The 15,015-nt window shown below is 42.0% G+C and overlaps 1 protein-coding gene across 2 annotated transcripts in view; it reads left to right on the plus strand.

Moving 5' to 3' along the window:
- DIPK1B (divergent protein kinase domain 1B) overlaps positions 1 to 9,988 on the plus strand; it is a 49,808-nt gene extending 39,820 nt beyond the window's left edge. For both annotated transcript variants that reach the window (XM_069069217.1, XM_069069216.1), the window contains 3 exons: positions 871 to 978; positions 1,886 to 2,062; positions 8,240 to 9,988. In XM_069069217.1, coding sequence (XP_068925318.1) covers positions 871 to 978; positions 1,886 to 2,062; positions 8,240 to 9,052 — 1,098 coding nt within the window. In that variant the 3' untranslated portion in view covers positions 9,053 to 9,988. The remainder of the gene's footprint in view (positions 1 to 870; positions 979 to 1,885; positions 2,063 to 8,239) is intronic.
- Positions 9,989 to 15,015: the final 5,027 nt, after the last annotated feature.

A 15,015-nucleotide genomic window follows, 5' to 3' on the forward strand; every position in this document is an offset into this window, starting at 1 on the left:
TCTCTCTGTCTGTCTATCTCTCTTTTTCTCTGTCTCTCTTTTTCTGTCTCTGTCTTTCTCTCTGTCTCTCTCTCTGTCTTTCTCTGTCTCTCTATCTCTCTTTTTCTCTGTCTCTGTCTCTGTCTTTCTGTCTCTCTTGTCTCTCTCTCTGTCTGTCTCTCTTGCATCTACCTAGTATAGATCTGGAATGTCTACTTATTTACATGCTGACTCCCCCCGTTCCCCAATTAGAATATATGCTTCACGAGGGCAGACATTGTGGAGTTTTTTTGGTTTTCTTTGTACTTAGTACGTGCCTGGTACATACAAACACTTAATAAATGCCTGTTGACTAACTCTTTAGTGCTATCTTGCACATGAGTCCTTTTCTGACTCCTGAGTTGCTAATGCTGTCCCCTCTCTCTTTCCTTTTTTAAAAAAATATCTGTACATATCATCTCTCCCGATAGCACAGAAGCTCCTCTGGGGCCAGGGCTATAATTATGCTTCTGTCTTTCTGTCCCCGATGCCTACCATAATAGTGAATCCTCAGGAAATGCTTGCTGACTGAGTGGTCTCCAAAGATGTTTGGGAAGAAATGGGACTTGATCTTGTGTCTTTAGAGACTGTTGGCTTTTGAAAAGGCAGAGGGGCTAAGGGAGGGTATTCCAGGCAGGGATATGGAAGGGCCAAAGATTCAGAGGTGGAAAAGGACAGGGTCGATTGGGGATAGTGAGTTCTTCTAGAAAATGTCCTAGGGAGCTAGGGGATGTGTTCATTTGGGGTAGGAGGTTTGGAATGATGACCTTCATTCGTCCTCCAGTCTGGGCTATAATCCAAATGTGTCCCTATTCTCTATTGCCCTAACCCACCCCCCTTATCTCCTCCCAGTGTGATCAGTACAAGAAGGGGATCATCTCTGGTTCTGCTTGTTCTGATCTGTGTGATGAGCACACCCTGGTGTTTCAGCAGTGCCTCTCCCCGTCTCCCACGAAGCAGGTAAGGCAAAGTGGAGCCAAAGCTGTCTACAAAGAGAAGTTAGCTGGGGATTGTAGGCTTTTCAAATGGGGAAAAAGATCAATACCTAAGGCACAAAAAAATCCCCAATCCCTAACAGATGGGGGTGGTGATGAAACATGGAGTCAGAACTTGAAAGGATTTCCTTGGCTTTTTGCCCTCAGCTTCTTGGGATGACTAAAGTTAAAGGGAAAAAGTTTTGAAGGCCATTGATTCAATCTCCATGTGTTTGTACATCCTAGAAACAGAGTAAGACACAAACAGGCTGAGAGTCCTGACCTTGGCCACAAACTAATTCCTAGCTTCAGCACCATGGGTTCTTCACTCTCAATACAGACTACCTTACATCGTTTGTCTTCATGCTACTGGCCAAAAGTAGGGTCCTAATTAGAGACGGTAGAGCTCACTGCTAGAAGGAACTAAAGCCCATGTCATACTTTCTGATGCTGGGTCAGGAGCCTCGTTATACTGTAGCAAGGATAGCCAACTAATCACAAACTGTTGTTCCAAGAATGAGTCCTGATCCTTGTGGGGTTGGGGACTTAGGTCTTAGTGCTTAGCACTGGGGATTGCCTCTCATTGGCTTTTTATTTTCCTTACTAGATGCTATCAGGAGAAAGGAAGGCTGCAAGAGGGGGTTCTTGGGGACTGAAAGGTTTAGACTCTATATAGTTCCCATATCCTTACTCAGGAGAATCTGTTCCTGATAGCCCCAGCTATCCATTAATCGCCCCTTATTACTTTTCATTCAGCTCTGGGGATGAAAGTTATTAGGAATATATCCAATGATTCTCATAGGTACTTTTTCTCAAGACTGACTTTGGTGGGTATGAAGGGAGAAAACTTTTCTATTTGGATGGCTCCTAAACTCTCTTTTTCTTTGTACCAGGTGTACAGTGGGGTTTGGAAGGGGAAAGCAGTGATCATCAAATGTGGCATCACAGAGGCCTTGAAAGCTGAGAACAATCCTGACACGGTTCCCCGAAGAGAACTGGTTCTGTTTGATAAGCCAACAAGAGGCACATCAATGGATGAATTCAGGGAGATGCTTCTGAATTTTCTCAAAGTTAGTGGCTTTGTTGGGGCTGGAGATCCATCTTTTGCTTTTCTATTAAGGGCTGAGCACTTGACACTGGGCACTTGGGTTTGGGGCTCTGTGCCTCAGGACAGACCAAAAAAGATGTTCTTGGGTTCTCTAGAGAACCCAGCAGAAATCACTTAACCCTGATTGCCTCACCTCCCCCCTCCAGAAACAAAACAAACAAACAAACAAACAATAACAACAAATCCAGGTCCAGGGGGCAGAGCTAGTTGTGTTTGTGCTTAGGGCAAGCTCTAAGAATGGCACCCATCTCCCTCTCTCAATCCTGTAACCTCCACTGTCCCTGACCTTTTCCCTGTCTGACCTGTGCTTCCTCTGTCCTATCTGATATTGGTCTCTTCCCCCTGTTGTCTCTATCCTGGACCTTTATAGCTGCCCTGGTGACATTGCTAGTAATTCCATTGCTTGAATCTTTGTCTTTAAATGAATCAATCAATCAATCTCTTAGTGTATACATGTTTAGCTAACACTGGCTGGGTGCAAGGCCAGCAGAACCTAAACAAAGCTGATGATTAGAGGCAAAAAGGTTCATCTAGTATCTCTGGCATTGATTGGGTGGTTTCTGGGGAGGCAGATTTATAAACTGTTAGAACTAGAAAGCACTTCAGAAATCACCTTGTTCAACCATTTTATTTTATAGATGAGGAAATGGAGGCCGGTCTTGAGGGCTAGTCCAGGGCTTTCTGCCACTTTTCCTCTTATTAAATGTGCACAATCACACAATCGGAATGAGGTAATCTATGGGAAGCACTTTTCCAACAGCAGTTTAGTATTATTTTTTGCAATTAAATATTTATTTTTTATCTCTCCCACCTCCTTCCCCCTATTGGAAAAGGAAAAAAGGAAGGAGAGGGAGGGAGGAAGGAAGGGAAGAAGGGAAAGAAAGGGAGGGAAGAAGAAAGGGAAAGAGGGAGGGAAGGAAGGGAGGAAAAGAAAGAAGGAAGGGAGAAGGGAGAGAAGGAAGGAGAGAGGGAAGGAGGGAAGAAGGAAGGAAGGAAAGAGAGAAGAAGGGAGAGAGGGAAGAAGGAAACATTTTTGCGACAAATATGCTCGTTAAAAAACATTCAAATGTAACAGTATCAAAAAACACATCTCTTCCACATCTTGAGTCCGTGACCTCTCTATTAGGAGGTCGCTAGCATTCATCATTATTGGGTCCCCTGTAATCATGACTGGTCATTGCATTGGTCAGAGGTCTTAAGGCTTTCAAAATGTTTCTTTACAGTGTTGTTACTATATAAATTGTTCTCTTGGTTCTCACCTCACTTTGCATCAGTTGATGGCTTCCCAGGTTTCTCTGAAATGGCTTCTTTCATCATTTCTCATGGATCAATAGTATTCTATTACATTCAGAGATGATAATTTGTATAGTCATTCCCTAATTAACAGACAACCCGTGATTATTCAGTTCTGTCCCACTACAAAGAGCTGCTGTGAATATATTCAGACATGTGAGACCTTTTGCTCTTTCTTTGATCTCTTCAGGATACAGGCCGAGTAGTGGTAGCAGCTGGTCAAAGGGAATGCATGGTGGGGCGGCCAAGTGGCGCAGTGAGTAAGAGCACTGGCCCCAGAGTCAGGTTGACGTGGGATCGAATCCAGGCTCTGATACTTAGCACCACACCCAGAAATAACTGGCCATATAACCTTGGGCAAGTTACTTAACCCCAATTGCTTAAAAAAACCCAAACAAACCCTTCTACCTCAAAAAAATCTAAGCTTCGGGGCGGCCAGGTAGCACAGCGAGTAAGAGCACCGGCTCCAGTGTTGGAATGACCTGGAGATCGAATCCCGGGCTCAGACACTTAGCACCCACCTAGAAACACCTGGCCGTGTAACCTTGAGCAAGTTACTTAACCCCAATTGCTTAGGGGTGGCCAGGTGGCTCAGCGAGTAAGAGCATTGGCTCCAGTGTCGGGATGACCTGGATCAAATCCAGGCTCAGATACTCAGCACCACACCCAGAAATAACTGGCCATGTAACCTTGAGCAAGTTACTTAGCCCCGATTGCTTAAAAAAAAAAAAAAGGGAATGCATGGTTTTGTGACTTTTGGGGTATAGCTCTAAATTATCTTCCAGCCTGTTTATATCAATTCACAGCTCTACCAACAGTGCATTTATGTGCCTGTTGGCCCTCTGTTTTTCCTTTTTGATAATCCAGTGAATGGGAGCTAGACCCTCAGAATTACTTATATTTGTATATCTATAATTATTAGGAATTTGGAGCACTTTAAAATATAATTATTTATAGCTTGGATCTCTAAGAGCAATTCATTCTAAGGACACTTTTGAGATCTTGGAAAAAAATTCTCTAGAGTGGTAGAGAGAGCATTTTATGAATGTTAAAAATGGAAGAGACTTTTAAGACTGTCTAGTATGATGATTAGCTAAGAAAGACTCAGCTGCTCCAATCAATACAACAATTCAAGATAGTTCTGAAAGACTCATAATGAAAAATGCTATCTACCTCCAGAAAGAACTGGTGAACTGCGTACAAATTGAAGTATAATTTTTTTCACTTCCTTTATTTTTCTTTTTTGCAAAATGGTTAATATGGAAATGTTTTACGTGATTTCACATGTATAATTGATATCATATTGTTTACCTTCTTTTCAAAATTATGTTTATCTTTAGTTTACAACATTAATTTCCACAAGATTTTGAGTTACAAATTTTCTCCCCATCTTTCCTCTACCCACCACCTCAAAACAGTGATCCCAATGAATACCCCATCCCCCAATCTACTCTCTATATCCTCCCCCATTCCCCCTTTGACTTTCTAGTAGGGCAAGATGGAACTCCATACCCCAGTGCCTATAAATCTTATTTCCCAGTTGCATGTAAAAAAAATAATAATTTTTTTAAACATTTGATTTTAAAACTTTAAATTCAAGAATCTTTCCCTTCTTCCCTCATCACCCACACTTACTGGGAAGATAAGCAATTCAATAAAGGTTGTACATGTGTAGTTACGCAAAACATTTCCATAGTGAATATGTTGTGAAAGACTGACTATATTTCCCTCCATCCTATCCTACCGCTCCACTTGTTCTATTTTCTACTTTGACCCTGTCCCTTTTCAAAAGTGTATGCTTCTAACTACCCTCCCCCCAATCGGCCCTACCTTCTATCATCCCCCCTCTTATCCCCTTCCCTCCTACTTTCCTGTAGGGTAAGATACCCAATTTAGTATGTATGTTATTCTCTCCTCAAGCTAAATTCAATGAGAGTAAGGTTGACCCATTTGCTTTTGCCTTCCTGTTCTGCTCCATTTTAACAGTTTTCCCTCACCTCTTTTATATGAGAAAATTTACCCTATTCTGTCTCTCCCTATCTCCTCTCATTATATTCCTCTCTTACTTCTTAATTTTATTTTTAAAATATCATCACTTCCCATTCAATTGATCCTATGCCCTCTGTCTAGGTATACCTGTACATATATACACACCTTCACATATGTATTCATATGTACATATACCCTCCTATACAGACATATATACATATGTATACACACACTTATATTCCCTTCAACTATCCTCATACTGAGAAAAGTTTCATCAGTTACAATTATTGCTTTTCCATGTTGTAATGTAAATAGTTCAACTTTGATAAATTCTTTATGATATCTTTTCCTTGATTACCTTGTCATGCTTCTCTTGCTTCTTGTATTTGAATGTCAAATTTTCCATTCAACTCTGTTTTTTTTTTCATTAAGAATGCTTGAAAGTCCTCTATTTTGTTGAATGACAGTATTTTCCACTGAAACATGATACTCAGCTTTGCTGGGTAGGTGATTCTTGGTTTTAATCCCAGCTCCTTTGACCTCCAGAATATTATATTCCAAGCCCTTCAATCCCTCAGTGTAGCAGCTGCCAGATCCTGTGTTATCCTGATTGTGTTTCCACAATATTCAAATTGTTTCTTCTTGGCTGCTTGTAATATTTTCTCCTTGATCTGGGAACTCTGGAACCTGAGTATAATATTCCTAGGAGTTTTCTTTTTAGGATCTTTTTCAAGAGGTAATCAGTGAATTCTTTAAATTTCTATTTTGCCCTCTGGTTCTAAAATATCAGGGCAATTTTCCTTGAGAATTTCTTGAAGGATGATTTCTAGGTTCTTTTTTTGATCATGCCTTTCAGGTAGTCCAGTAATTTTAAAATTATCTCTCCTGAATCTATTTTCCAGGTCAGTGGTTTTTCCAATGAGATATTTCACATTGCCTTCTATTTTTTCATTTTTTTTTTGGATCTGGTTAATAGTATCTTGATTTCTCATAAAGTCACTAGCTTTCATTTGCTCCAATCTAATTCTGAAGGAATTATTCTCTTCAGTGAGCTTTTGAAATTCTTTTTCCCTCTGGAAAATTTGGCTTTTTAAGGCATTCTTCTGCTCATTGACTTTTTGAGCCTCTTTTGCCATTTGAATTAGTCTATTTTTTAAGGTGTAATTTTCTTCAGTCAGGTTATTGACTCTCTTTTCATGATTTTCTTGCATCATTCTCATTTCTCTTCCCAATTTTTCCTCCACTTCTCTTACTTGATTTTCAAAATACTTCTTAAGCTCCTCCATGGCCTGTAACCAGTTCATATTTTTCTTAGAAGCTTTTGGTGCAGGAGTTCTGACTTTGCTGTCTTCCTGCTGTGCCATGTTTTGATCCTTTTTGTCTCCAAAAAATGAATCTAAGGTTTGACTGCTGTGCTTGCTTTGCTTCCTTTGCTTGCTCATGTTGCTGCTCAATTACTTGACTTTTGCCACAGTAGGACTCAGCTTCCAAAGAGGGCAGCTTTGTCCCAAATCACTGGGGTTTTCACAGCTGCCAGAGCTATTAGTTGGGTGCCCTCTCTACAGCCCCCACATGCTCTGGCACCTGGTCACACACCCCAGGACCTCTACCCAAGACAGTGATCCAGATCCAAGCAGGTTAAAGCAAGAGCGATTGTCCTCTGAATGGTCGCTTGGTCCCCCTACAATCTGCCAGCCAGGAGCTCTGAAGCAGCCATGTGGAGGCAACTACACAGCCCTGGTGCCTCTGGCTGCTTGTTGCTCCAGGGGCGTCTCCATCTCCCCAGTTCTAACAGAGTTCCACACTGACCTTTTACTTTGCCTTTGGCATTTATGGGTTGATAATCCTGGAAACTACCACAGCTGCTGGTGATTCACTCTTCCATAATCCCTCCAGCTGCTGCTGGTTGGGGCCACCCTGGGGCTAAAACCACGGGCTCATGTGGGGCTGGGCTGTACTCCCAGGGCACTGTAATGGACTCTTCCTGTAGGCCTGCCAGGCTGCCTTCAGTGGGAGATGTGTTTTTCTCTGTCACTCTGTGGGTTCTGTAGCTCTAAAATTGTTTAGACTCATATTTTATAGGTATTTGAGGTGGTTATGGGGGGAGCTCATGGAGTTTTCCTGCTTCTATGCTGCCATCTTGGCTCTGCCCCTACTTCTCAATGGGTGGAGGAGGGGATAGAGGGAATTTGGAACTCAAAATTAAAAATAAAGGAGTATTGAAAATAAAAATATTTTTTAAAAAAAGATCATCTAGTATAATACCTTCATTTTGCAAATGAGGAAATGAAGGGAGTAACTTATCCAAAGCCATTCATTAAGTTAATCAGAGGGCAGGACTACAAGTCAATTATCTGAACTCATAGTCTGATGTAGAATTATCTACTTTTCATGGGTTTTGTTTGTCCTTTCTCCCCCCACCAGATGATGAACTCCATGAGGTCAGTCTACCCTTTTTTTTTTGCTTTTTGGAGGGGGAAGGCAGGCAATTAGGGTTAAGTGACTTGCCCAAGGTCATATGGCTAGTTTTGTGGTAAGTATCTGAGGCCGGATTTGAACTCAGGTTCTCCTAACTCCAGGGCTAGTGCCCTATTCACTGTGCCACCTAGCTGCCCCAGAGTTCATCCTTTTAATCTCTGTATCTCCCACAATACTGAGAACAGGGACCTGCTTTCAGTAGGCATGCAAGAAATCCTGTTTACTGGCTGATAGGTTGGGTGGGTCTAAGTTATGGAGGGCCTGGGAAGCCAGGCAGAGACTGCCCTGCCTAGTGGTTTCTTAATCTTCTTGGCTCTTGTCCACTGTATGGCTTTAATTGTATTAGAAATAATTTGGTTTCTTTGGTTCCATTTGGCAGGCTAACCTTGGAGATCAGCCTTCTCTCACTGGCCTGGTTGGCCAGATCATCACCATGGCGGATGTAAACCAGGATGGGAAAGTGTCTCTTGCAGAAGCCAAGTCCATCTGGGCCCTGCTGCAACTCAATGAGTTTCTACTCATGCTCTCCCTACATGAGAAGGAGCATACATCCAAACTCCTAGGACATTGTGGAGATCTGTACCTCACGGAGAAGATCCCCCATAGCTCATTGTATGGCACTGAGGTGCCTCCCTTTCTGCGGCCACTGCTGCCCTCTGCCATTCACAGGGTTGTTCAGCAGTGGTTTGCACCAGCTTGGCCTCGAAGGGCCAAGATCGCAATTGGCCTCCTGGAGTTTGTAGAAGAGGTCTTTCATGGCACCTATGGGGTCTTCTACATCTGTGAGACCAGTTCTGCCAATGTGGGCTACAATGCCAAGTATGACTTTAAGATGGCTGACCTGGGGAAGGTGGCCCCTGAGGCAGCAGTCCGGGCCTTTCTCAAAGGCCGCCACTGTGAGCAGAATGCTGACTGCACTTATGGCCAGGACTGCATGGCTCCATGCGATAGGCTCATGAAGCAATGTAAGAGTGACCTGATCCAACCTAACCTAGCTAAAGTGTGTGGGTTGCTGAAGGATTACCTGCTGTCAGGCACTCCTGCAGACCTCAAGGATGAGCTCCAAAAGGAACTCCAAATATGCATGACTCTGAGTGGCCTGGCCAGCCAGATGGAGGTGCACCATTCCTTAGTGCTTAGTAACCTCAAGACCTTGCTCTGGAAAAAGATATCCAATACCAAATATTCCTAAAGGAAGAAGGGCTTGTTCTAGTCACAGCCCGCCTCTGCTGTCCTTTGGGGGTGAAATCTCATTACAACAAAGGGCTCTGTAAGACAAACATTTCCACATCCATGGTAACAGAGCTCTGTTGCTCGGGCTACAGCGAATTCCAAGCCACAAGTAGATTAAGTGCTTTCTCTAATGTCTATCCACACCATAGCTCCTTTCTATCAGGAAAGGTTTTGATTCTCCACCATTAGGACAGAAGAACCGAACTCTTCTCTTTTCTTTTGTCCTGTCATCCAAATAGCAGTTGTCATTTCCACAACCATAGCAAAATCTAATGAAACTCATCCAAACTCCCCAAACACAAGATGAAACAAAACAAGAATTTGAGGATCTGAAAGGACAGGAAAGGATGGGATATGTGAATTTAATCACCACTACCCCATCCTCTCCTTTCTGGTCTGAATACAAAACATTTGTCCCTTGCTAGAGGTCAGCTTTCATCTCCAACTCCAGAAGATGTTGATTTTTAATAAAAATTGAATATAACAAAACCAGTTCGCACCCCTTCCTGGTCCCACCCCCACAAAAATTCATTATTTACCTGTCTCTGCTTTCCCCTCTTCTTCACTAGAGAAAGCTCTCCACCAATAGGAGCTTCTCATAGGTTATAACACCTTTTAATCCATGGAAAAACGTACCTGTAATCCTTACAAAATCATTGCCCTAAGCCCTTCAGACACCAAAGTCAATGGTGTGAGAACCTGGTAACCATAGCTAAAAGGCTGGTGTAGGAAGTAGAAATCAACTGTGCAGAGGAATTAGTCTTAACTGTGCAATCTTTCCTCATTAAGGAAGGATCTGTATTAGTACAGACCAAGGGAATCATAATGCTGTTTTTACAAAAAAAATTTTTTTGTTGTTGAATACCGATGTAAATAAATAGCTTTTATGTGACTGCCACTGGTGTATCTGAGCTGCCACCATTGCTTGGGACAGTTGCTCCTAGGGTTTTTCTTGGGGATATCACTGTTCTTTTAATCACTGTGGGCAAGCTATCTCATCCACAGCTAGTTGACATGGCATGATGGCATTCCCTTCCTCCTAAGCTTCCCTGTTCTGGGTTATTCAGGGGACTCATGTGGGTTGGAGGCTTAAGTTGTAACTTTAGGACCCAAAGTGTCTTCCCCATTTCATCCCACTACCTTACTGTTAGCAAACACTTTCCCTCAATTGGGCAACTCTCTTCAGCTTCCCTTGCTTGACTCACTAGGTACCTTCAAATCCAGGTTTCTCTGACAAAACTGAGTTAGGTAAATCTGTAGTCTCTTTGTGGGGTAGTTTCAGTCACCACTAAAATGGGGCTTATAGTGTCCAAGCAGCCCAGTGTATCCTCAAAAGGAGCAGGAGCCTTCCTAAGAGGCATGGTCAGAGGTGAGGATGTTTGGGGAAGGGACAGGACTCCACCAAGTTTTGCATGTAGGTACAGAAAAAACATTTCCTCCCATTAGCTGGGAGGATTAATAATAATAAAGTCCTTTTTTGTATCACTCAAGATATTATACAAATTTGAATCTTGCCCAAGGTCACATGGCTAGTTTTTGTGTTAAGTGTCTGAGACTGTATTTGAACTCAGGTCCTTCTGACTCCAGGGCTGGTGCTCTATTCACTGCACCACCTAGCCATCCCATGAATCTTGGTTTTAAAATGATTAGATCCATTAATCTCAACTGCAATGGACTTAACAGGGATACTGATGGTCTCTACACTACTCCTTGCACAATAATCTAGCACCAGAGTTGAATGCAAAGCTACATCATAGATTCGAGCCTCATTTCTCCCTCCCCCCATTTCTTGTAGTTTTCTCCTTTGCTTTATTAATGCCTCCTCCCCTTCTGTGGAGCCTGTAAATTCTCATTAATATTCAAAATTATTGGTTCCCCAGGATGAGAGACTACACTGGCTATGCTCCTATTTACTGCAATGAGGCCGAAACTACCACGGAAAGCTCTTTGAATGTAATCTAAGATAAAGTCATATGATTAAAGTAAAAAAATCTAGGTTAGGATCTATTCAAAGGGTGAACTCTTATTTTCCAAATTCTGCTAAGATCATTATTAAATATCTTCAGCATTATTTATGGGTTTTGTATTAATGAGAATTCCCATCTTTAATCTCCTGGGCAAGAAGCAGAACTGGCTCGATTTGGAAGGACGAGAGTTGGAAGAGTAACTAACTCCCCCAGCAAGGAAGGTTAAGAGCTCTGCTCTGAGGGTGATCACCGTCCTGCTCATGCCTCACAGCCTTATGGCCTTCTAGTAAAGCCCCTCTGTGCTCAAAAGAAGGGCTTTGGCCAGTGTAGGGGCCTGCAGCAGGCTGCCTTGGGCAACATGAGACTGAATTGAAAAAGCTGGACTGAGACCATTTGTCTAATCTCATTATTCCCCTCCCCATGGCGGCTATGGCAGTCTCTAAGGTACTGACAAAGAATCACATCATTTGTCTGAGGAAAAAGTGTAAAGAACAAGAAACAACAAAAAATCCAAAACTTGTTGGACTTGATAGAGAACCTACTAGGGTGTTCAAAGTTGTTATTGTTGGGGCAGCTAAGTGGGGCAGCTAAGTAGAGCACCGGCCCTGGAGTCAGAAGGACATGAGTTCAAATGTGACCTCAGACACTTAACACACAAACTAGCCGTATGACCTTGGGCAAGTCACTTAACCCCAATTGCCCTACAAAAAGCAAAAAAAAAAATGCTAAAAAAAAAGTTGTTCTTGTTGAGTCATGTCTGACCCCATTTGGACTTTTCTTGGCAAAGATGCAAGAGTGGTTTGCCATTAACTTCTTCATTTCATTTTACAGATGAGGAATTGAGGGCAAACAAGGTGAAGTGACTTGCCCAGGGTCCCACAGCTAGTAAGTGTGTGAGGTGGGATTTGAACCTAAGAAAATGAGTCTTCCTAATTCTAAGCCCCATTGTACCACTTAGTTCCCAGGTCTCTGGAGTTCAAAACTCAACTCTGCTGCTTATTGTGTGACTTTGAATAAGATACTTAATCTTACTGGGTATTGGCTTTTCTCATCTGTAAAATGAGCTCTAAAATCTGAACCAGTTATTCATTCTAGTAGCTACAATTATTAAACAGCTTCTACTTTTTGGGTTCCACCCTTAGTTGATCGAATCTATTTCCTTTGAGGGCAGCTAGGTGGCACAGTGGGTAGAATGAGGGGCTGGGAGTCAGGCTGACCTGAGTGCAAATTCTGACCTTAGACACTTACTGTGTGACCCTGGACAAGTCAGTTATTCCCGTTTGCCTCAGTTTCCTTATCTATAAAAGGATTTAGAGAAGGAAATGGCAAACTATTCCAGTATCTTTGCCAAGAAAACCCCAAATGGAGTCATGAAGACAGGACTGAAACTGAGCAATGAGAGCATCTTCAATCTACATGTGATCCATATACACATACACTGCCCCCCCCCAAACAAACGAATTGTATGCAAAAACATATTAGACTACTTAGATAGTTAGATGATCTATGCTCCAGGTGAAAAATTGGGTCTTAAGTATTCTCTGATTCTCCTTCTACAGACAATCCACCAAAACACCCAATACCTGATTTTGCATCTAATCTTTCTCTGAACTGAGAAAGCATTCATTAGGTATTTTTTTTGTACTTTTAACTACTAGTTAATGTAAACTTCATGAATCAGGAATATTAAATACATATATATGTACATGCACAAGTTGTCAAAACTTTTTTTCCCTTTCTAATGGTTCTTCAAGGATGGAATTTAATAAGCTATACTCAAGTAATTTCATGATGCAAGCTTATTTTTTGTTTCCATTTGGTAAACAGTATTTAACTCCTTTCCTAATAAGAGACACAAAGATACAATAGTGGAAGAGGGGTAAAGATTACCTCCCCCCCCCAAGAGCAAGTTGTTTCTTTTTTACTGACTCAATTCATCAAATTGTAAAGAAAATTCAAAGCAAGATGCAAAGTACCAATTTACTCTCCAGTTTTTCCAACTTTAAAATATAAATGCTTCTTCTGCACTAAACACATTTCTTCCAATTTCTTTAAGACTTTAGACCTAAAATAAACTTCACCACAATTATTTTTTAAAAATCACCTCCCTGTTTTTCAGTGCAATTTTCAACTTAATATTTTTTATCCAGCTTTTAAAAACAAAATTTTAAAGCTTCAAAGTAATTCTTGGAAATTTCACCATAATTCAAGTATAAAAACTCATTAGCTATCTATTATATTGAATGCTGTTCAGTCAAAAATTCTGCTTATCATACACACCAAACATCCTGACTGGCTACCCAAATTTAAAGAATCAGAAAAGTAGGCTGAGATACAGTACGAGAGAGACACATGCTTATCAGAATAACGGCATCTTTAAAGCAGATGGGAATATACATAAATTCTCTCTGTAATTGGCTGTCTCGTGACACTATGCAGCGCTGTGGATATTTCGTGCATTCAGATCACAAATACCTAACAAATACCAATTAGCACTTTACATGACTCAGACACTTAACTGTGACCAATCACTTTGGCAAGTGAGGATGCAGATTAGGAAGAAACTGTACTGACATAGCTTGGGAGCAGTTTTCTTAGATAAATCCTTGTTATCAACTTCTATCCTTCGTATAAATATAGAATACCAGACGTGCAACTGCATGGGCTCCTGGGGAATGTAACAGGATTGCCTTTCTACAAGCTTGAAGAATTGCATCAAAAGCAAAAACAGTATCTCCCCAAAGTCGTCATTGCATTTACTGTCATCTTTGGGAGATGAACTGTAACTATACTCAATGTCACCTTCAGCCCACTGGTCTATCCATTTCCTTAGGTTTACCAACCAGGGATGAAGGATTCTTTTATAATTTCATGGCAGTATGCCAAGGCCTCCCCACCCCCAAACCCTCAGATTTCTTTGAAGACATTTCTGAAAACATTCCCAGAGGCCACAATTTCCTCCAGACTCTCAAGGTTCCACTTGTAACAGAATTCCTAGCATAAGCAACATTAAAAATGGCATCTTTTATGCTGTAACAAGATGGAAAGTCTGGCCGACTGCCTTCATAATTTATCAGGGAACCTCAGGGAATCTCGTGGGCAATATTCCACATTCTGAATAATGCTCTGGTCCATAGGTTGAATCAATGAGGGCACATGGTAGATAAAAAGACGGCTGGCTGCACGATGGTGGAGTGGTCTGGGACCCACAGGCACCCCCAGGGTCCATAGCTCTTTCTTGGGCTGGGGCTGCTGTAAATGAGCAATGCTGTTTATTTGGTCTGGTGAGACACACCAAAGACCAGTGAGGTAATGAATTGAAGGGAACCCTGAGAGTCTAGAGGATAAGCATATTACAAGGAGATCTGATCCTTATGAGGAGACCAGTCCCCAGGCGGTCCTTACCTATGGGATTTCCTCAGACATAGTCTGTCAGTCTCCCCTGAGGCTCAAAGTGGGTCATAGGAGATCCAGTGGCTCTCTTTTAGAAGGACTGGAGAGCAAGAAAATCAGGGTGACAGGAAGATCTAGGATGATCAGTTTTAAGCCCTCCTTCATACACTGTATTGAAAACCCCAAGAGATCTTGTCCCAGTAAATCAATGGGGGTACTTGGCTTCTTAGAAACTTTTTTTTTTTTTGCTTTTTGGAGGGCAATTGGGGTTAAGTGACTTGCCCAAGGTCACACAGCTAGTTTTTGTGTTAAGTGTCTGAGGCTGGATTTGGACTCAGGTCCTCCTGACTGGTGCTCTATTCACTGCACCACCTAACCACCCCCTCATAGAAACTTTTGATTGTTCTTCCTGGTATAGAGATGAATAGGGACTCAGAAGTGCTATTCAGAATAAGTTGGCCTCCAACTCCCTCAGTCAAGAAAGAATCTTTGAAAAGGGTTGAGAAAGGGAAGTCAGTCATGTACAAGAAAGACCTGGTAGCACTGGTATCCACCAGATGTG

This window comes from Petaurus breviceps, unplaced genomic scaffold (genome assembly GCF_028583685.1).
Source record: "Petaurus breviceps papuanus isolate PSGF00001 unplaced genomic scaffold, PetGlider_PUasm1.0 90779, whole genome shotgun sequence".
NCBI classification, from domain to species: domain Eukaryota; kingdom Metazoa; phylum Chordata; class Mammalia; order Diprotodontia; family Petauridae; genus Petaurus; species Petaurus breviceps.